General features: G+C 33.1%; 3 protein-coding genes across 3 annotated transcripts in view; 1 reads left to right on the plus strand and 2 right to left on the minus strand.

Annotated features, from left to right (window-relative positions):
• Positions 1-16,738, plus strand: part of LOC125862923 (probable protein phosphatase 2C 55) — a 217,629-nt gene extending 200,891 nt beyond the window's left edge. The window contains exons 2-3 of the mRNA XM_049543044.1: positions 14,229-14,259; positions 15,362-16,738. Coding sequence (XP_049399001.1) covers positions 15,426-16,571 — 1,146 coding nt within the window. The 5' untranslated portion in view covers positions 14,229-14,259; positions 15,362-15,425 and the 3' untranslated portion in view covers positions 16,572-16,738. The remainder of the gene's footprint in view (positions 1-14,228; positions 14,260-15,361) is intronic.
• On the minus strand, positions 7,297-12,315 carry LOC125862927 (chloroplastic lipocalin). The gene is made up of 5 exons (XM_049543051.1): positions 12,158-12,315; positions 10,596-10,719; positions 10,113-10,346; positions 9,678-9,968; positions 7,297-7,708 (listed from the first exon to the last, which is right to left on the minus strand). Exons 1-5 carry the CDS (start codon positions 12,229-12,231, stop codon positions 7,430-7,432), a joined length of 1,002 nt encoding a protein of 333 aa, XP_049399008.1. The 5' UTR covers positions 12,232-12,315; the 3' UTR covers positions 7,297-7,429.
• Positions 16,739-17,062: 324 nt separating the features above from the next.
• On the minus strand, positions 17,063-22,391 carry LOC125862925 (electron transfer flavoprotein subunit alpha, mitochondrial). The gene is made up of 8 exons (XM_049543049.1): positions 22,082-22,391; positions 20,966-21,148; positions 19,905-20,116; positions 19,193-19,356; positions 18,882-19,043; positions 18,637-18,689; positions 18,176-18,316; positions 17,063-17,245 (listed from the first exon to the last, which is right to left on the minus strand). The coding sequence occupies exons 1-8, from the start codon at positions 22,151-22,153 to the stop codon at positions 17,168-17,170; spliced, it is 1,065 nt and encodes a 354-aa protein (XP_049399006.1). The 5' UTR covers positions 22,154-22,391; the 3' UTR covers positions 17,063-17,167.
• Between the last annotated feature and the right edge of the window lie 464 nt (positions 22,392-22,855).

The raw sequence follows: 22,855 nt of genomic DNA on the forward strand, positions 1-22,855 counted from the left end.
AATCAGTTTAGACCCCTAAGTATTACCGAACTTCACTTAAATTTGACTAGGTAAGGAAAAGACCAAAATACCCCTCTTAAATCCAGGTAACTTTCCTTAACTGACAGGCAGATTTTTCAAATGATCATATCTCACTCGTCTGAACTCGAAAATTAGAAAACTTGGTGGCGTTGGAAAGAGGATTTCAAGACCTTTCATTTGATATCTTATGGACCACCTAACTCATCATGTACTAAAAGTTATGGTTGTTTGAAGTTGACCCAAAACTCATAACTTAAGTTTAACTTGCAAAATTTTAGATTTTGCTCTTTCCAAATTAGTTCTTTCTATTTTTAGCTCTTTCAAATACCGAAGTGTTACATGGAATGTTTGAAATTCACATATAATACTTATAATATATTTGTGTTAAAAATGTTATAGTTGTATATTCACCACATGCATTTGAACATGCCTATAATATGTATAATATATTGAATTCAAAATGTATTATAATTGTTGTTTATTTTTTCACTTATTAACGGTACAAAAATATGTTATTTTATTAAAAATGTTTTAGTTATATATTCAATACATGCATTGAAACATGCCTATAATATGTATTATATATTGAATTCAAATATATTGTAAAAAAAAATTCACTTATTGATGCATGGTGTTAAAATATATTATTGTATTAAAAATATGTTAGTTATATGTTCACAATGTGCATTGAAAAATGCATATCAAAACGTATTACGAGTATAATCTATATTTATTTATTTTATTAAGAGAAAATGCACAAGTACACCTCTCAACTATACGCGAAATCCCAACGACACATCTTAACTATACATGAGACCTATTAACCCCCTGAATTATTTTAAAGTGTAATAAACACACCCTTTCGTGCTGAGGTGGCACAGAGAGTGAGTTCACTCTCTTAGAGGCATGTGAGATACGAAAAAAGGTATTAAAATCTGATTAATATGAACACGTGTTCATTTTTAATTGGACATTTTTATAATTAATTAGTAGAGATAGTTAATTAACTTTAAAACTTAAATTGATATTGTTTTTAAAATTAATTTTTTTTATGAAATAGAGTCAAATTTTATCATTTTTCACAACATATTTAAATTGTCAGGGAATTCTTTTCAGTGTTTTTCATTAATTTGTATTGTATCGAGAGAATTCTTTTTCTTTTTCATTTGTTACTCAAATAAATTACTTGAAATTCACTAATGAGAAAAAAAAAGTGCATATTAGGAATTTAATTTAGGCAACATATAAAGAGCATAATTTAAAATAGAGTTTTTTTTAATTTTTTTTTTATAAATAAATAATTTAACTACCATCCCCTCCTCAATTATCCATGTCATACCCCTACCCCTACNCCCCCCCCCCCCCCCCCCCCGCTCTTGAGTTCTCCAACAATATGACATCCCACCCCTACCCCAACCCAACTTCCATGCCGCTTCAGTTCTCCATCAATAACACCCTCCCTCCTTCTCTTCTCTTCCCTTCTCACTTCAATCAGCCTTTATCTTAATCCAAATTCAATCAGAAAAAAATGACCCCAATTTTGAATTCTTCTCGAATTAGAGTTCAAAATTTAGGTAGTTTCTTCAATGGAGATTTTAAACCATGTTTTATGAAATTTATTTGGATTCAAAGAAAAATAAAATTGATAGTAGATATTGAATCCGGTGGTAGTGAAGGGATAAATTTGGTGGTGGGTTATAATTTTCATGGTTATTGCTATGAGTTTTAATGGTTAAAATAAGTGAGTTTCGTGGTTATGAAGTGGGGATTGATAATGAAGAAGAAGGAATCAAAAGACATGAAATTTTATATTTTTTTTATAGATCTGATCATTTATTGATGTGACATTGATATAATGATGACTTGGAGGCGAGTGTAAAACACCTCCTATCATGCGAGTGGCTATATAGGTTTTATGTTGTGTTAAGGATGTGTTTATTACACTTAAAAATAATTCAGGGGGTAATATGATTCATGTATAGTTAAGGTGTGTCGATGGGATTTCATGTATAATTGAAGGGATACTTGTGCATTTTTTCTTTTATTAACGATGTCCATATTTTTTTAAAAATAAAATGATAATCTTCAAAATATTCTTAAACATTAAAATAATTGAAATTTAAAAAAAAAAGAAAAAAAATGTCTGAAGAAAAGACAAGAATGAAAAAAAGAGAAAAATAATGGAAGAAAGAGAAAGAAAATGACAAAGAAATTAACTGAAAAAAAGACGAGAATGAAAGAGCGAGAAAAGAGAAAGAAGAAGAAAATGAAAAAAAAATGACTGAAGAAAAGACAAGAATAAAAGAGAGAGAAAAAGAAAATGAAGCAAAGAAAAGAAAAGGAGAGAGAAAAAATGAAGAATGAAAGAGAGAGAAAAGAGAAAGAAAAAGCAAATGACGTAAAGAAAAGAAAATGAGAGAAAAAATGACTGAAGAAAAGACAAGAATAAAAGATAGAGAAAATGTTGGAAGAAAAGAGAAAGAGAGAAAGAAAATATATTAATGAAAGAGAGAATATAAAGAGGAAATGTCTTCTTTTATTTCTGGTAACAAAATTAGTGTTATTTTCAGTAAAAGTAGATATTATACTATAATTCGTAATTAATCTATTATATTATTATATTTATGAATGACCAACTTATTTTTCATATGGAAGCTCTGATTGAGGTTGGAGTCGTCTCAACACTAGAGCACAATCTATGTTGATATAATCTCTCAGTTATTGTCTTGTAATTTCCTTTTTAATGGTAATATTTTTTATTAGTAATAATTTAATTATAAAATTTTATTTATATTTATTTAATGAAATAATTTATCATCATATAAACAATTAAAGAGTATTTTACGATCATAAATTTTTTTAAAAAAATTGTGTCAAGTTATACAAATTTCAACGGAAAGATTACTACCTGTGTGAAGAGTTTTAGTAAACTCACTTGTTATGGTAAATATTGTTTCACTCTTAATTAGAGATTTTAAGCTCAGATTTTTCTGATTATAGAATTTCTCTCAATGTAATCGAACTCTAATACATAAAACAAAAAAAAAGAATTATAGTAGACTTTGACCCTACGACCACCAATTGTTGTTAAAAGGTTTTTGTTTATGTTTTCTGGAAAAAAAATATTAATTACAGAAGAGATTGAGGGGAATGAAAATACACAAGTTCATCGACTTTTAAGGAGATAAATAATTTTGTAATTTTATTGATATTACCGGTGAAATTTAATAATTTAATGAGAAAAAAATATTTTGTGACTTCACTAACATGATAATTTTGTTTTGTAAAGCTACCAATATTTATTTTGACTAATTTACTTATGATGAAATTCAAGTTCCCCAATAGTGAGGTCACTTTCATGCGACGAAATCGAAAAAAAATATTTTGTGACTTTACTAATATGATAATTTTGTTTGTAAAGCTATCAATTTTATTTTGACTACTTCACTTGATGATGAAAGTTTCCAATTGCGAGGTCACTTTCATGTGACAAATATAATTTTGTGATTTCACTTTCAAAAAAAAAAAAAAAAAAAAAAATTAAAAAATAAAATAAAATATATATATATATATATATATATATATATATATGACATTAAACAAGAGATTGTTATTTGCCATATTTTATTTTAAAATAAGGATAAAATTTAAATTTATTCTTTTTAGTGAATCATATATTTTCTAAGTCTAATTGAGGCTCTTATCACACCCCAAAGTATTTATCAAAAAATAAAATTTAATCATTTTTATAATATGAAGTTAATAATATATGTTATAAAACTAAAGCAAAATAAGACAAGAAATATAGAAGATGAGAGCAATAGAAATAGAGAGACAATAGATGAGAGCTTTACTTATTCTTTTAAGTATTCAAATGTTACAATATGTATACAATATGAACTCTTATGCTTCTATTTATAATGTTACATAGAGGCATACCAAAGGTTAGTCATAAACATAACATTAATCATGAAGATGATGGAGGAGGTTATGGAGGTGGAAGGTTACAAGAATGATGATCATAAAGGTGGAAGTTATCTAAATAATCGGGGGAACTAATTGAGCTAATTAGTGATAGTAACTTCTTGGTGTAGTGAACATCCACACCATAATATTTTATAACACTCCCCTTGGATGTCCATATATAATATTCCTCGTTTAAAACTTATTAGGCAAAAACCTTGTGGGAAAAAATTCTAGTGAAATAAAAATAGTACACATATCTTTTAATACGCTTTGAATGTTGCTTCATTAAAACCTTACTAGGAAACCTCAATTGGGATAAAATCATGGTTGAGGAAAAGAGTACAACATGTAATCCNCCCCCCCCCCCCCTAATAAAAACTTTACTTGATATCTCGAAGACGGTGCATTCCAATCTTATATCACTACTTCTCAAATATTGATGCTGGCAATCCTTAGTGAATAAGTTTACAAGATTATCACTTGAACGGGTCTTTGGACGTCTGTCTCACCATTTTGTTGAAGACCATGTGTGAAGAATTTTGGTGAAATATGTTTTGTCCGATGTGCTTTGATTGTATCCTCCCTTCAATTGAGCTATAGATTATTTTTGTATATGGTGGCTGGATATCCTTTTCCAAAGGAAAATCACACATTTTCTTAATATGATAGATCATAATTTCAACCAAACACACTCCGACTTACTTCATAGACCAATATTATTTATGCATGATTTGAAGAAGTGGTTACTAATATTTGATTCTTTGAATGCCAAGATATTGTTGTGCCTCCATATGTAAACAAATAGTCCATTTGTGATCAAGCTTTAAACGGGTCAAATAAATATTCTGCATCTATATAATCAAATCATTTCTGACTCAGAGATTGATCATTTCACTTTTATTGAAGCTCATCTTTTCTTCTCAAAGAAAATCAAACATCTTCTATGTGTTGAGTCACTTGCTTTGTTAGTTTCTAGGCATAACTTGAATAATAATATGACAATCCCTTCACATAACTTTCATTATGTATATCAAATAATCTTCTAACATTTGCATAACCACTAATCTGTAAGTGCACCAATTGTAATAACACATGATATTTTTTAATCATTTTCATGAGATCGAAAAGATTCTTTCTTTGTGTTTAAGCAATCTCAAATCCATCAGGTACTCAATGGAATTATTTTAAGACATTTTAAATCCTTCAAGAATTTTCATATAACCTTCATCTTCTAGTTAGACATGATAACCATTCATTATACATATTCAAGTATTTTATCTATTGTCATACTGAAACAAGTCTCATTGCATCCACCACTAGAGAGTATATCTCCATTTAATAATGTCAAAACTTTTGCAAAAACTCTTTATGCCCGAGGCACAAACCACACTTTATATCTTACAGTTATACTTTCACACAATGATTCATTTAATTTGTACCCCATTGACATCATATCCTGATCTATGAGCTATAGTTCAAAAACATCACTTTTCTAAGTGAAACAAAATATACTTGAATAATGCATTTTATTTGGCCAATTATTTATCTGTCCACACTATATGACAAATTTGAATTCAAGATCTTCGTAATCATTTATAGCATTGAGTGCTACTTCATATCAAAATTATCGTCGACGGTCATTTGACTTGATCCCAATACGACATAACTTATTGAGATCTCTTCATTTTTCATCATTTCAGGTACCTGAACCTTTGCCAAGGTTTTATGAAGTGTTTGTTAGCTCATAGTGCTCTTTCAAAGCACTTACCTCATTATCATGACCATTTTGATAATTTGCTCATCTCCTTCCTCAATGAATTTTACGTTTGGAATCTATTGGTATATCACGCTTCTGGCGTACCATAGACTCTGTCCTTCAAGGGCTATTTATTGGAGCATTTGCAGCTTAATTAAAATATTGGGTCAGCAAATATATCTGGTGAATTATTTGCAATATTTTGCAAATGAATTATCTGTTGAACTTCAAGTTCACATATTTTTAACGAGGATCTAGATAATTTACCCCACACATAATTTTCAGCTGCTAAACACACTCCTCATAATGTTAGGAAATTTAACATTTACACCCAACCTCATGTGGGGATCCATCTTTGTGCGTGGTGGAGCAATACAATCATATGTACACATATCAAATTTTTAGATGAAAATTATTTAGTTCCTGACCCTGTATCAATTGTGATGGGAGAACTTGTTGGCTTGATGCGTACATGTTAAATAAACTCATCTCATACCAAATTTTATTTGAGAGATTTGTTCTTATGACCAATGGTCTAGCTATAATTTGAGGCAAACAATTTCTGCTAAACCAACTAGTATTATCAAACATAATTTTATGGTTTGAAACTGTTCTCTTAATTTAACAATTCGAGCACCTGGGTCACCATAATTCTTTTTCAATTAAGAGTTATCATTGTAAGGAGCGGCTACAAGTGTCACCTCAAAACATTCAAACATTTTAAGAAGTCTTTCCACATAATGTTCGTGTGACAACATTATATCATCTTCACTCATTATAACTTGAACTCTCAATATCATATTTACTTCACCCAGATCTTTCGTATCAAAATTAGTAAACAAAAACACTTTGGTACTTTTCACAATATTTAAATTTATACCAAATATAAGCATGTCATCAACATATAAACATATTATCACATAATCATTGTCTACCATTTTAGTAAAAACACATTTATCCTCTTCAACAAAAGAAAATTTGCCTCTCAATAAAACTTGATCTAATTTTTCATATCACTATTTAGGAGCTTGTTTTAGACCATAAAGAGATTTAATTAGGCATAATACATAAACATGACTCTTAACTTGGCTTCAACGGACAACTATGTCCTCCAACTTTGAGTGTGCACAAGTAGGCACTTAAACTTGTATAAAATTGAACAAGTAGACACATATGTCCTACATGACATAATACACGTAAGACTCCATGCAGGACACAAAATTGCCATGTAGGATGTCATGTAGGACGAATGTGTCTATTTGTTCAATTTTACACAAGTTTAAGTGCCTACTTGTGCACACCCAAAGTTAAAGGTCATAGTTATCAACCGACGCCAAGTTAAGGGTCATGTTTATTTATAATGCCGATTTAATTAATTTACAAACTTTATTTTCTTGTAATCATATTATATATGTGTACATTTTAAACGTGTGTATACAATAAGAGCATAAATGAATAGTTTCAATTGAATTCTTTGAACTCGGACTAAATTCTACATATGTAGAATATTAAGGGCAATTTTCTTTACAAATATCCAATTGTAACATACACATACATATATATTTTTCTGGAGTGTATATCATTCATAATTGAACTTTAGTTCAATGTGTTACACCCACTAGTCATAAGAACTATGCACTATACAAGTAATACATATATATCTGTCATAAAATTCAAGTGGATTCACTACTTGAAATAAAGCTCAGCAAGTTTCTTGAGAGTTTCGAAAACGCTTGTGAATGGGTTGAATTGAACAGGGCGTCTCAACTCTAAATCAGGAAATTGGTTGTTTAGAGCTTGTTGCATTCCGGACATGGACATCATTGCTGATAGCTGACTGGTAGTCTTTACCTCACAGTCTTGTGGAGTGTCTTTGATTTTGCTCGGATCATATCCGAAACTTGCCAAGTAGTTTTTGTACTTCTCAATAAATTCTGGTCCTGGATTAGGCGTTCTCGAGTATATCTGATTGAGGAGAGAAAAAAGGCATAATCAGTTACTCATTCGATGCTATGTAAATCAAGCAATTTTGAGAGTTGTAAACTACAAATTCAGGCTTCAGTAATATGTGAATAATATCGGATAGCAATTTCATAACAGCAACCTATGAACCAATAAATGAAATGTACCATGAGTTTCCTTTATGGTTCCGGAAAGAAATTTCAAAACTCGCGACCCAACGTGAGTCTCTGCACCTTCTTACACGGTAAAAGAGAAATACTGTGATGAATTCTAGGGAACCAGCCAACCGGCTGCCTCAACGTTCTCCTCAGCAACCCAGCACCCAACTAGCCATTGGCAACTCAGCACTCTCCTGGGTGCCCCAGTGTTCAATTAAGCAATAAGCAGTGACCCAGCATGACTTATTCAAACAGGAGATTGATTATCATAGCTATGATCGAAAAGTATATTTTTTGAATGAAGTATATTTCATCACTTCAACGTGCATTAGATGAACACGGCAGAACTTGATTATACACTTAATCGAAATAGAGGGTGTGTTCAGTATGGAGGGGAAAAAATCAAATGTTTTCGACTTTTCTCATGTTGGGTTGGTCGAAATTTTTGAGAACATTTTCTCCAGGAAAACAAGTTCCTTAAAAATGAGTAAAATAACTTCCCCAGAGGAAGTAGGGAAAACAAGTTTCACAGGTGACATTTCACACTAATTGTCTCCTTCCCAGTTCCCACCCTCCAACACACCTCGTCTTCACCCCACCTAAAAAAAATAAAAAAAATAATATGCAAATGCTTTTAGGATAATATTTTTTTATTTATGTACCAAACACTAGAAAAAAAGTAAGAAAACCACCTATTTTCATGTAAAACATTTTCCTTTGTACTGAACACACCCAGAATGTCATAATGAGTTATGTGGACAGCTTACGCTTCAAAGATTGAAGTTCAAAGTTGTATGTAGTAACAGAAGCTTGGGCCTTCAAAAGCTTCAAGCCTGCCATCACTCTCATGAAGGAAGCCTTGTAATTTTTTTCTTCTTCTTGTGTAATGTTCAATTGCATCAGATATAGATTTATGCTGTGTTATAACTTATATCGTGCAAAGTTGATATCTTTGCATCTTCTTTTATAATCACAAATGCCTCTTCCAGCATTCTTATAACAATACTAGACATTCAAACACCCATAGGCGGATCCAGGATTTGAACGTTACAGGTTCGAGTTTGGGGTCATACCATAAACATTTGATTTACTGGATCTGAAATCTATCATCTCTACTTATTTAGTGCACATCTTAACATATATACAGGGTACGAGCCAAAACTACTGGGTTCGGATGAACCCATATATAGTTCACTAGATCTGCTCCTGCAAGCACTAACATCAACAAATACATTAATCAATCCTAGTTCACATCATATATCCGTAATTATAAAATGTATCTACTGTTACGCCATCCAGTGTGATACCTGTACAATGTACCCCTTTTACGTAAGCTGTAGGCTATGCTAATGATATCTAAAACATCCCCACATACTAAGTCTTGATACTTAGAAAATGGACCCGATATCAGAAAGTTCGAAGGGAGTGGCTGTATCCATGTCTTCATACAAAAGAAAAGTTTTTCTTTCTAATTTGCTCTAGTAAAGAAATGGATCTTGAGCCTAACTCAACTGCAAAAACTAGCTCAAGAGGTGAGGATTGCCCAAACCATATAACGAACCACCTATCCCATAATTGACGGATGTGGGACTTCTTTAACAGCTCCCTATTATGCTATTGCTTAGTTGGGATATTTCATTGATTTAAAGGCATAACAGCACTAAACATTTGATATGTAAGAAACCATCCACATATAACTACTATTGTTATGCCACATTTTGTATCTTTTGTAATTTAAAAGCTGTACAAAACTAAAAAGTTATCATAATCAGTTGCAATCAGTGCAAAGTTATCATACTGAAAGAATTGATTACCTGAACGAAGCTTTTATCTTTAGCTCCAGAAACCAGTGCGAAGTTATCATAATCAGTTGCAATCACATCATAAGGCTCCTTGGGGATGAACGGCAGTGTAGGAAACCTAAGGTAACACTTTTCCCTAATCATTTCTTGCCTTTCTAGATCAGTCTCATCTTTCTCCTTATCCTCCTCATTAAGGCATTGAACCCTTCCCCTTATGCCTGTAATGTAGCCATCGGGTCCTCCATGAACGCAAAATGTGTCTACTTGGATAGCAGGTGCATTCATATCAACAGTGTAAATGCCCTGAAATAATTTGGAACAAAGACAGATTATGCCAAAAAAGACATCTTCAAGTATTTGTGTCCGAGAATCAGGTAACCCAAAATATCCCCAAAAGACAGCAAATAAAGGCGTGATTTTTCAGGTGTTAACACTCTCAACATTCACCTGTGTGCAGTGGCAATCTTCTTGACCTTGTCCAGCAAATCCACGTTTAAGGGAAGCTACTTCAAACCATCTTCCAGAATACCTGATTGGATCAAAGTCTTTCGCTGTCATGCCTCGCATCATCATCAGCTTTTCACCATCATTTCCCTTCTCCAATGGAAGTGTTGGCATGCTGTCTGCAACATTTGCAAGTTGGAACACACTGTTGTAATGAGGAGGGTCTGCTGCAAAAGCCTACCAATAGAAAGAAGATACGCTTGAAAGTTTAACAAATATTTCTGGAATTTTCTCTTTTAAGTTAATTCGTAACAGAATGCATTCCCAAAAGTCATATTCTTTCCATAAAATTATCTTTGCTTAATATAAAAGCATCATTTTCGACTTATAGCTTTCACAACCATTCTATCAAATCAACCAAATACATATGTGCAGTGCCACTTTTGTCTCTGGAATCAGGAGAAAAAATATAGTAAAGATACTAACCATGTTACTTGGAGAGAGACATAGGATCGATGCCGCAAGACCTGAAATGACATGTTTAACCTCAACCTCACTAAATATAGGACATTCAGTGCAGCAGGCAGACACCACTTTCACAGGCAACCCCCTACAAGGACCGACGAACAATCCTCATTACATGAAGAATGGGAATGTTTTGGAAGGAAAAAAGAATCTTTGGGAAAACATCAGCCATATAAATATAATACGTAAACTAAGCTGGATGCATTACCCTGCTTGGCCAGTTTTAGGTTATTGATTACTGCAGGAAACAAGAGCAAACAAGCAATGCCTTTTGTTGGACTACACCTCAAACACACCAAAAGGTATCAGATAACGAAATATCCTATTGGATATACTTTCTATTCAGAGGTGTAGTTCCATTAAAGGAGGAATTTTCATGTACTGAAATAGGACTAATTTTCACGGTTACCTACTCCTCCCACCAGGACAGGTACCGGATAGCTCTTTCCACTAGGGAAGAATCACCTAGTATATTTGTCTCCGATGAATTTGAACCTGAGACCTCATGGTTCTCAACCCACTTCATTGACCAGTAGGCCATGACCGTGGGTGCTTGTATGATGATCAAGAAATTTTCAATCCTTTGACTCTAAGAAGACCTCATTATGATAAACTATTTCTATTAATACGCTTGAGATTTGAGAATGTAATCTAATGCCCATTCTCATGTCATCCTTACTCTTTGTCCAATCAGATCATGGGATCAACTATATGAACAAGCAATATTACTTAGAATGTGGCTGATATAGGAAGACTTAGATTGTTGGTTAAGAAGAATATGTATTTTCCCAAGTACTAAAATTAGCGGATGAGCTATTCACTCATTTCTTATGCATACGGATGTCCACAAAATGGTATCAAAAGAAACAACAAAATTTATACTTGAGAAACTAATTAATAGAAGGTTCTTGTTTAGTATCAGAGTTTAAATGGAGAAACATGATCAGGTTTAGGATTTATATAACCGACTCCAACTTGGTTGAGACTGAGGCTTATATGGGAAGCTAAAAGTGCTTATTTTAGAAAGTTAGGTATTTGATATCGATTTTAGGGAAAAATAAGTGCTTGAGTAGTAGCTTACACAAACTGCTGCTCAAACATTGGGCAAAACTGATTAATCAAACACAAATTGCTACTATCGAAAAGTACTTTTTTCGAAAAGCATTTCTCCAAACAAGAACATTTTATAAACTTGGTCAAACATACTATTTAATTATTGTAAACCTAAATAAAAAAGTTCAAACGGACTCACTAAAATCTGACATTCTTCCCTTGGTTATGGCATTTTAGCTTAAAGATTTCGAATTGAAGCTTTCTCTTTTCCTCATTTTCTTTCCTTCAACTATATTGGGTCTGATTTCAGTAAAACTTCTTCAGAATTTAGAATTTGCTTTACTTAATTCTGAACAACCACAACCATGAAGGGTACTATTTTAATAGATCACAGCAGTATAATTAGAGAATACAATTGTTGAATTGTTGAGATTTGAGAATGATGAGCCAAAAAAGAGTGGAGATTATACCTGGGTTTTGATGGATACTGTGATTGAACCAAAATTGGAGGTGATTGTTGGGCCACTAAATTGTAGCAAAACATTGTGTTCTTGATGATACAGCAATTTCAGTTCAGCTGTAAGCCAATTATTAAAACACTTATGTGTCAATTTATTTTTGTAGTTTCCTTGTTAGCATGTAACAAAAAAAATGTTACCATATGCATACCCTCCGTCACTGTTGGACATTGGTGTCCCTCTCGTCAAAAAACTAAAGCATATATGCTTTAGTTTTTGGATAGCAGGGCACCAATGTCCCAAAAGTATGACAGGTATCTGCATACTGTTTACGATAGTACGGGTATATTTATCCTTTTTCCCCTCCCTTTTTCTTTATTCATCTGATTTATTATACTAAAAATAGTTGTCTAACAATATTTATTTATTTTAGAAAATCAAAAGATAATTTATCGTTTTGTGTTTGTTTTATCTTTCTATTTAAATACTATTACATCTAATATATTTCCCAAGACATTACATTTTATATATTTAAAGGATAATATAGTAATATTACTCTTATTATTTATTATTTCTTAAGATGTGTGTCAAGTCAATAGTTGACAATTATTATTAGACGAAGGAAGGGAGTTATTAAAATTATAAATAATTTAATAAGTAACTATTTTTTCTTATATTAGCTGAAATAATTTATAGTCATCAATAATTATAAAGTATTTTAGATTATAAATTTTTTTTTCTTCTTAAAATTTTGTGCCAAGTCATAGAATATCAACGGAAAAACTACTACTTCTGTGAAGAGTTATAGTGGGCGTTTGACCATATTTTATTGTAAAAAAATTTCAAACAATAATTTTAATTTTGTAAATGAAAAATGATGTTTGAAAATTGACAAACCAATCATTGTTGTTAGAAGTTTTTTTTTTTTTTTTTTTTTTTTTTTTGTGTTTATGTTTTCTCCAAAGAAAAAATAAATTCTATTGCATGAGAAATCGTGGGGAATGAAAATTACACAAGTTTAACTTTTAAGGATACAATTTTTTTTTTATAACTTTATTGATATAGTTAGTGAAATTTAATAAGAAAAACTATATTTTGTAATTTAACTAACATGACAATTTTACTTGTGAAGCGAATAATAATTATTTTGACCATTTCACTTGATGATGAAAGTTGCTCCACAGTTGTGGAGTAGCTTTCATGTGATAAATTATAATTTTCTGACTTTATTATACAAAAAGTACATATTTATAAGATATTTAAAAAGAAATTGTAATTTAAGAATAAGATTTTAAAATATCTTTTAGTGAATTCATAGTTTACCTATCTCCTGTTCTTATCACGCTCCAAAATATTAAACAAAAATTCAAATTTAAACATTCTAGAAATCAAATAAAAGTAGTACAACTCTAGAACTAAATAGTAGGGGTCATTTGGTTCAACAATTAAATTATCCAGGGGTCTATAATATAGAAATTTGTAATGTGGAGTTAATAATATATGAATTATACAGTGAGAATTATTAATGCATGTTTAATCATTTTAAGATTTTTAAAACATATATTGCAAATACTATACTTTTATTCGATGGTCTATCTCCCATAAAATAACTATCTTCATTTTAATTTGTTTATCGAAATTTAAAGAATAAATTTTTTTTTTGAATTTTTGGTTTTATGCCAAAATGTGATATAATTTGAGGTCTTATTACATGTCATCTGAAAAGTTAAGAAGCCTCAAAAACAGAAAGATATATTTTTTAAAATAAATTAAAAAGAAAAATAAGATAAATAAATTGAAATGAAGCCTGCTAAGAAATAAAATTAAAGAGCATTTGCTACATACTATATATCTTTTAACAACTGTTTCTTTCTAGCTTTTCATGTGACATATTTAAAATCATAATAAATAATATTTTGATACATTTGACATATTTAGTTTACTATTACAAAATTAAAATATTATTTTATTTAAAATATTTATATATATTTTTTATTATGGAAAGGTCTACTAAAATGTGGTAGGAAAGTTCCTCTGTGTTCTTGCACCCAAAAGGAAACAAAACGGAAAAACTTCATACTATAGTTGTCCGCCGTCAACGAAAATATTTTCAGGTAAATTTTTCTATAAAGTTTATATTTATACATTTGTAAATTTTTTCATTAAATCTGTTCCTTGTTAGCATAATAAGGATAAATATGACATTTTTAATCCTAATATATTTTTCTGCTTGTTGGGTCAATTGCCTTGCATTGGGTTTGGATTATTTTGATGTTACCTTTGAGTTTTTTTTTTTTTTTTTGGTCAAATAAATTTAAGATAAAATTTGTATATTTGTCACTTTTTTTTTTAGCTGTTTATCAACTTCTTGAGATTGTCTGTTCATTAGAATTTATCTATTCTAATATGTTCTTTTATGTAAGAAGCTGGATTCGGTCAAACCCAATAACTTTTACTTAAATAGAGTATTTGAATCAAGAAGTTTGTTGAATATATACAAGTTTTGATTTAAAACCTAGTTATAATCACTTATAGTCATTATTCTTAAATTCAGAATCCATAAAGTTAAAATTTTGGCTCCGGCACAGTGCAAGATGGTCCTTGTGCAAAGGTGGATCCATTGTCAAATATTTGTAGATTTTTAATGAGCTTTTTAATTACTCCCTTCTTCTCAATTTTGTATGAGTTAGTTTGATTTGATACGAAGTTTAAGATAAAAGGAAGGACTTTTGAAACTTGTGGTCTAAAATAAGTCATATATATTTATGTGGCGAGAAATCATTTCATTAAGGATAAAATGAGCACGTTAAAGTTAAAATGTTACTAAATATATACATTCTTTTTGGGACTGGTTAAAAACGAAAGTAAGTCATATAAAGTGGAACAACAAAGAGTAATACATATACAATGTATGCCTGAAAGCTACTTCGTTCACGTGAACCATAGCTCCTGTCTCTATACTATGAACTTCTTGCTTGTAAGAAGTTATATTGTTACGGTTATAAACATTTCTTTTTATGTTGTTTTCCTTTGTGGAATGGAAAAGGGAGAGGTTTTGGGATTAACTTAGAGGGAGATATTGTGAGTTTGAATCTTGATGTTTACTCTTCTTTATGTATTCATGCGTTATCTAGTGTGTCTCGAAAGGGAAAAACAAAGAAATTGTGTTAGATGATGGGAATGCGTTAGGTTTTTATGTGGTGATTGTTTTTGCAGACTTTACATCCTGAACTACTTGCTGCAAGCAGAGTTTCTCTCATATTGATTGTTACAGCGGATAATGGCTGTTTGTGGTTCAAGAACTTCTCATATTGGCCATTTTGTTAGTAATATGGCTGCTAGGCGCCTGCATTATGGATTGGCGGTAAATAATAGTAGCGTCTCTTATAGCAATAGGAGCGTTGAGAATGTTAGAAAAGCAAACATTAGTTTGAGAAATAAAGGCCAACCTCACAACTTCATGTTGTCTCAATATTATAGAACTGGTGTTGCAAAAAGGAAGGGACATTACAGTTGGTATGAAGGATTTGGATTAGAAGGTTTTCGTGTTTTATCACTTGCACGTTTCTCTTCTGGAACTACTGCTCCCGGCAGCCTGTCTTGTGATAATACTAAGGGAAAGGAACAAACTGTGAGTACTATTGATTCTTCTGAAGGAAAGATACACCTGAAGCTGAATTCGGGATCATTTTACCTGCCTCATCCTGCTAAAGCAAAAACTGGTGGAGAGGATGCTCATTTCATTTGTGATCCTGCACAAGCTATAGGTGTAGCTGATGGGGTCGGTGGATGGGCTGATCTTGGTATTGATGCGGGAGAATATGCCCGTGAGTTAATGTCTAACTGTATGTCTGTGATACAAGAGGAACCTAAGGATTCCGTAGACCTTATCAGGGTCCTGGAGAAAGCTTACATGAGAACAAAAGCAAAAGGTTCTTCAACTGCTTGTATCGTTGCACTCACTGATGAAGGTCTTTATGCCGTTAATTTAGGAGACAGCGGATTTATGTTGGTTAGGCATGGATCTGCTATATTTAAATCCCCTGTACAACAGCATGGTTTTAATTTTCCCTATCAACTGGAAGGCAGCAGTGCTGGTGATTCGCCTAGCTTGGCCCAAGTGTTTAAAATTACAGTAGCTCCAGGAGATATCGTAGTTGCTGGTACAGATGGGCTTTTTGATAATTTATATGATGCAGATATCACGGAAGTTGTGGTTCATGCTGTGGAAGCTGGCTTAGCGCCACAGATGACTGCTCAAAAGATAGCAGCATTGGCACAGCAAAGAGCAATGGACACAACTAAGCCATCACCTTTCTCTGATGCAGCCAAAGAGGCCGGATTTGAGTACCATGGGGGGAAACTTGATGACATAACCGTAGTTGTTTCTTATGTAACTAGCAATGCCAATCCATTGACAAATTGAGATTCTTAGTTTGAGCCTCAATCTTTGATGTTTTTGAAGTAGGCGTGCAGCTGACTGTGACTAGCAATTCGCCTAGTGGTGCTCCTTGATCCGTCAAGTGTTTTAGTTCCTAGATTTATAGTACGGAGGCATGTCTATATGTTGTATACGATGCTTATATATTGTATACCATGATCTAATTGATAGAAGTCTTAATTGATAAATTGTTCTTGTTGACATTGATGGATTCAAAGACACTGTTCTTTGGAAGTAATGTTTCTGTCTGTGTGGTTCTGTTTTGTTTGTTATGATTTCTTAAAAGCTATAACCTCCACCTTATTTAGCAGAAAAGGAATATGAAGGATCATTTCATTTGTTTATCTCGGAATAACTAATCCTGATACTATTATCCCACCCTTTGGTAGGGTCGTAGGAATATCTTATCCCGGAACTAATTACTGCTGCTGAAATCATATCATAGCAGGGTGATGCCTGTGAATAAGGTTGGAGAATTGAAATAATGAATGATATTAGTATATATTATTCCTGGATAACAAATGTCATCCACCACATACATCATCTTCATCTTTATTGAATCACAATGACTGGTATATTTTCTACTTTTTCTCAGGAAGTTTCTCTAACAACTCCGGAATGACATCGAAAAGATCACCCACGAGTCCATAATCAGCAACCTGCAGTTCAAAGAAAGCAACGTTTTCAACATGGATTCCTTGCCAGTTCAAAATAAATTGTAAAAAGCACCAAGATATTAGGACGCAATGTGTTTTCTTGTGGCATGTATGGTCGTTGTGGTATTATAGCACCCTGGCGTTCCCAAAATAACATATATAAATAAATAAGTTGTCTTCCTCTTTTTGTATGTGCCACATGATTCTGCACATTTCAGCCGGCTTGATATAATTTTGTTTTTGGTAAGATATGGCACTTCGGTCTAACTCAACCCCAAAAGCAAGCTCATGAGGGGTGAATTGTTCAAGTCCTATAAAGAGACCACTTTCCCAATCAATGTGTGACTCTACCCCACTCTAACACTCCCTTCACACTGAGGCCAAACAGAAGTGTGGACAATATAACATGGGCCCCCAAATAGGGAACAAGTTAGCTCTCATACCATGTAAGATGACACTTGAGGCTAACTTAATCCCCGAAGCTAGCTCATGAAGGGAGAGAGTTGCCTAAATGGCTAAATCTATATAAGGAGACCACCAATCTGCTCACCATCCAACGTGGGATTCTAACCCACTCTAACATAAATAACTATATTAGGTTGGATGAAGAGATGAAGGTGAGACGAGGGTTATCAGTTATTTCCGTTTCTAGCTGAGGTAAAATTGGATGGCATGTCCACTACATCAACTTCTTAAGTTGCTCCAAAATTTCAAAGAAATATATTCTGTTTTACTTCCCTAATAACTGACAATAAATAACTTCTATTTTACTTATTGGGAATGTAACTGATAAATCGGAACTTCATCAAAAGCAGTAAACCAGTGAGTTTGTATCTTCGTCACCCTCCCTCTCGATTATGTGAAATAACATAAGAGTGAGAAAAGGGATCATGTAATGCATGTGAGAGAGAAAAGAAACACATTGACCCTTACCTGGAATATGGGGGCATCTGCATCTTTATTTACAGCAACAATGACCTTGGAATCTCTCATGCCTGCTATGTGTTGAATCGCACCAGAAACACCAAATGCCATATACAATTCTGGGGCAACAATTTTCCCAGTTTGGCCAACCTGAAATAGAGAAGGAAAAACAAAAACTACATTCAAAAAAGCTGACAAACATGAAAAATGACGGGGCAGTCATTATAGTTCCAGTTTCTTGAAAACAAAATTTCGGAGAGACAAATACCACTACTTAAAAACTATTTCAAGTATTTTACTTAACAAAATTTTTGTGTCTGACTTGTTATACCATAAATATGACTTGCTTAGATGAAAGAAAAGATATTAAAGGCAACAGGTTACTACAGTTTACGTAAGTGAAAATCCATTTAACATTTCTGAAGGCAAGTAATTGAGTCACCTGAAGCAACAAGTATGTCTAGTCTTACCTGGAGATCGTTGGGAACAAATCCAGCATCCACTGCAGCACGAGTGGCACCAACTGCACAACAGAGGTAATCCAATTTAATGAACAAATGAAAAGCAGATTGAAATCAGAATTATGCAAGTTATTGCTAAGAAATGGGAAGGCCTTTTGAATTTGAAATATGTTAAGGATAGATTGATAAAGGATAAAGAAGTAGCAGAAAAAAGCACAAGCTGAATACAGCAGAAGTCATGGGAGAGGGAAAACCTGCGGCACCGATTTTCTCTGCAAGCTTATCTATCATTTTGAAGTTCTCAGCACTCTTTACACCTCGTCCACCAGTAACTACAATACGTGCATTTCCAAGATCTGGGCGCTCCGAAATTTGTGCGGAAAGCTTTACATATGTCGACTTAGCAACTGACTCGTCTGTAAAAAAAGCTAACCTCATTTTAGGTTCTAACTTACTGACGTTTCTTTACAAAAGATGCAAACAACACTAATATCGACAAGATTGGCATAAAGAGCCACATCTGGTTAACCACGGGAGATATGGGTTCATATCTCAACTGACTGACCTTCATCCAAGGTTGAAAGATCAACCTGATCTATTGACGCAGCATAAGATTTCAAATCAGCTGTTTCTGAAGCAACAGGAAAAGATGTAGCTCTAATGCTCAACATACATGGGCTGGAACCTGTGTAACGAACAGTGGAAAGAGCATTTCCTGCATATATTGGCCTGTCACATTAAAGACGATCCAATTAAAACCAACACAGCTTACACTGGAGCTGGGGAGACAAAACGAATGATGCAGTCAGCACTGCAAGAAAAGATCTCATTTTGTAGCAGGATGCGTTATAGTGGCTAAATAGTAAACACTGCAGTTCTATGATTTTCAAAACAACTCTATGAAGAAGTTAGCAACTTTATAGCTAAAAGAATTCCAGAAATAATCATCCCTGGACGATATTGCCTTGTAACAACTAGGTTTACACAAATGTACAATTTTTCAAGACCCGAAGTACATTCTTCATGTCATCAAACAAACATGATAAAATGGTCATAGTCGCGAAACAAGATGTAATAATAACAATGTATAATCAAACCTAATAACAGGAAACTTCCCATTCAACCATAGTGCAGGGTAATGCCAATATCTCAATATTACAAATCACACATGACAAGAAATAGTTTAGGATAATCGCTTGAAAGAAGTGTTCACTATCTACAAGAAAATCTCAAGCCATCGTAGTGTTTTCCGGATAAGGGTACCACTAAAAAATCACCTAATAAAGAGGTTTAATCCAGAAATCTTTGTGACATCAGTAATTGGAGAAATGTCCAGAAGAGCTGCTGCACGCGGTAATATATTTTTCCCAAATGAACCTGATGCAGCAATTATGTGTGAATAGCCACCACTCTGCTGAACAAGATGGACTAATTTGCCCCATGGTTCAGCCAAAGGGTATGTAAATTTGTCAGAATCAGCAATAAGGACCTAAAAAAGAAATAAAAAACAATAAGAAAAAAATAGTGAGTTTCATTGGTTGGATTCGCTCCAGCATCTTTTTCTCTTGTGTGCTGAATGCTTTATCTATTCTAAATGCTAGTTACAGATTATTTGTCTCAAAACGCTTAGTGCAGAATGCTTGAATAAAGTTAATTTCAAATTGTCAACTAGCATGTCACATCACATGGAAGCATAGGAATGAAAATCATAAAATCTTTGAACAAAGACTCATAACAAGTAGCGTGCTTGGTCCTCACAATAGCTTAATTGAAGATGAAGAGGAAAGGAGCAGTATTGTATTGTCAGCATGAGCTATGGACTACTTTTCTGTTTATAGACACACATTCATATGATATCTCTGTGTCTTAAGTGGAGAAAATCCATACAAATAGGTTCTATACCACTTTCTCCAAAAGTGATATATTGTGAGTAAGAATTAACAGGTATACTTCAGATACTCTTGACAAGATCACCTATCATTCCTGGATTTTGTTCTATGGCTTCCTTACCAAAGTTCAGCACTCAATTGAAAATGGCATTTCCAAGAATTTTAGATCAAGAAGACAAAGAAAAAGCAATATCATCCTCTCTTTTCTCCTCCTCGGAAGATCATTCTCTCTCTGTAACGAAGTGAACATTCTAAATGTGTTTTACACAATCACTAAAGCATGTCAATAGAATACAACTACTCTCTTTTCACGCTGAACTAGGCATGTCCTATCTAAGATGTTACTGAAAAGCGAACAAACTAAATTGCAAAAACAGTAGGAGCATAAGGTTAGTATTCCGTGGGCAACATGGTGAAACAAAACAGTCCAGCATCCAAAGAGGAGTTACCTGAGAAACGGAAGGGTGGGATGAAGCAGCATGTTCCGCAGCTTCCTTCAGGGAATGACCAGATCCAGCAAGTAGCAACGATATCGAATTGTCCCCACCTAAGGATTTTGCAGCCTCCACAGCACTTAATGATGAGTTTTTGATTAATCCTCCTTCGTGTTCAGCTAAAACCAATGTACTAAGCTACACATACAATACAGCACAGGTGTACCTTTAAGCACAATCATTTGAGAATAACTTATGTTGTGCGAAGAAGCAAAATTCTTCTATTAAAAAATTCAAGCTCAAACTTGTATACATGGATTCAGGCTATATGATTATCAAACACAGACTATTCAGAGATTCTCCTTTCTCCACCTTAAACAAGAACATCCGAAAACACCTATTCTCAATTTATGTGAATCTTTAGAAACTAGAGAGAACCACAAAGCAAGTCTATATAATTACACCATTGCATCAGAAACAGTAGGGGGTAGGGTCTACACTCTACACACATCCTACCCTCCCCTAATCCCACTTGTGGGATTACACTGCGCATGTTGTTGTTGCATCATATCCCTTTAACTTCCTCATTTACTCAAAAGTCAATTCCTGACCCACTTGCATTTGATTTTGATGCTTAGCCTAGTATTCTGATAAAACTCACTTGGGTAAAGCTGCAATTAAACTGTACAACAACGACACAGAATAATTTGCTGCAGTAATACAAGGAACGGACGAAAAGAAGTAAGATTAAAGTTGAAGAACTTATTCATTCAGCTCTTAATTAAGCTATTGATTCGAGAAAATAATAGCCTTCCTATTCTATCTTTCAATAATCAACACAAACAAGTGCGACATACGTTTATTCTTGTTCTTCACAATTCCAAAAGATTCATCAAGTACCAACTATTCTGTTTATTCCTCTACACACTAAAACCACTATGTCTGCCAAACCCGTCATCGATATGATTAGCTCCGCCCGGTCACTCGGAGGCCATATAGATATAGGAGTACAAAACCCAAATTAAGATGTCAATTCCGAGTTATTCACATTCTTAACCTTTTCGACTTGTTCACACTATTTCAGATGAGTGAAAATAAAATTTGAAAAGCGTAAGAACAACAAGTACTTACAGATCGAAAAGGGGTTATCCGTGAAGTGTTAGAGAGTTTTCTGAATGCGGAGAGCATCGTTCCAATGGCCATATCCAGTTCGCTCGCTTCAACTTGTCCTATTTTGGGTCAAAAATGTCAGTCCTTATATTAAAGATAATTACTACTATAAATTAATAATGGCATCTGCCGTGTCTGTATATATCTCTTCAGCGTGGCGTCTCTATCTTTCTCACACCAAACCTAACAATTGATTGCCCTTCTTCCTTGCAGCAACTCCATTATCGTCTACTCTGTCTCAATTAGAGGCTGATTAAAGCTCCATTATTCCATAACATTGATTAGGGCCTGTAGCAGAACTAAAAAGAACTAGTAGGTCGTACTATGAAATATTATTATTTTGTAGATATATTATTGAGATTTTCACGTATAGTAACTCAAAAATAACTTAATTATTCTTCATAACTATAGTTTGCTAGTTACACTTCGTAGTTATATGTTATAGGGAGGAGAGTGACAAGCCATAGAGGGATGAAGCAGGCGAGTGAGAGAGAGCAGAGAGTGGAGAGAGATGAATTGTATATCTATATCGATTAGATAATTGTATTTATGTAACTACTATTTATATGTATCAATTATTGTATTTGTATATCTGCATACAATTTGAATACATATATAATTGAATCGAACTAAAATATTTGTATTTGTATATCAAATCTCTCTCTCGTTTTATACAAACACAAATTATACATTGTATTTGTATAAGTTGTGTTTGTATAAAGTGAGAGAGAGAGA

Source organism: Solanum stenotomum, chromosome 4 (assembly GCF_019186545.1).
Source record: "Solanum stenotomum isolate F172 chromosome 4, ASM1918654v1, whole genome shotgun sequence".
NCBI lineage: Eukaryota > Viridiplantae > Streptophyta > Magnoliopsida > Solanales > Solanaceae > Solanum > Solanum stenotomum.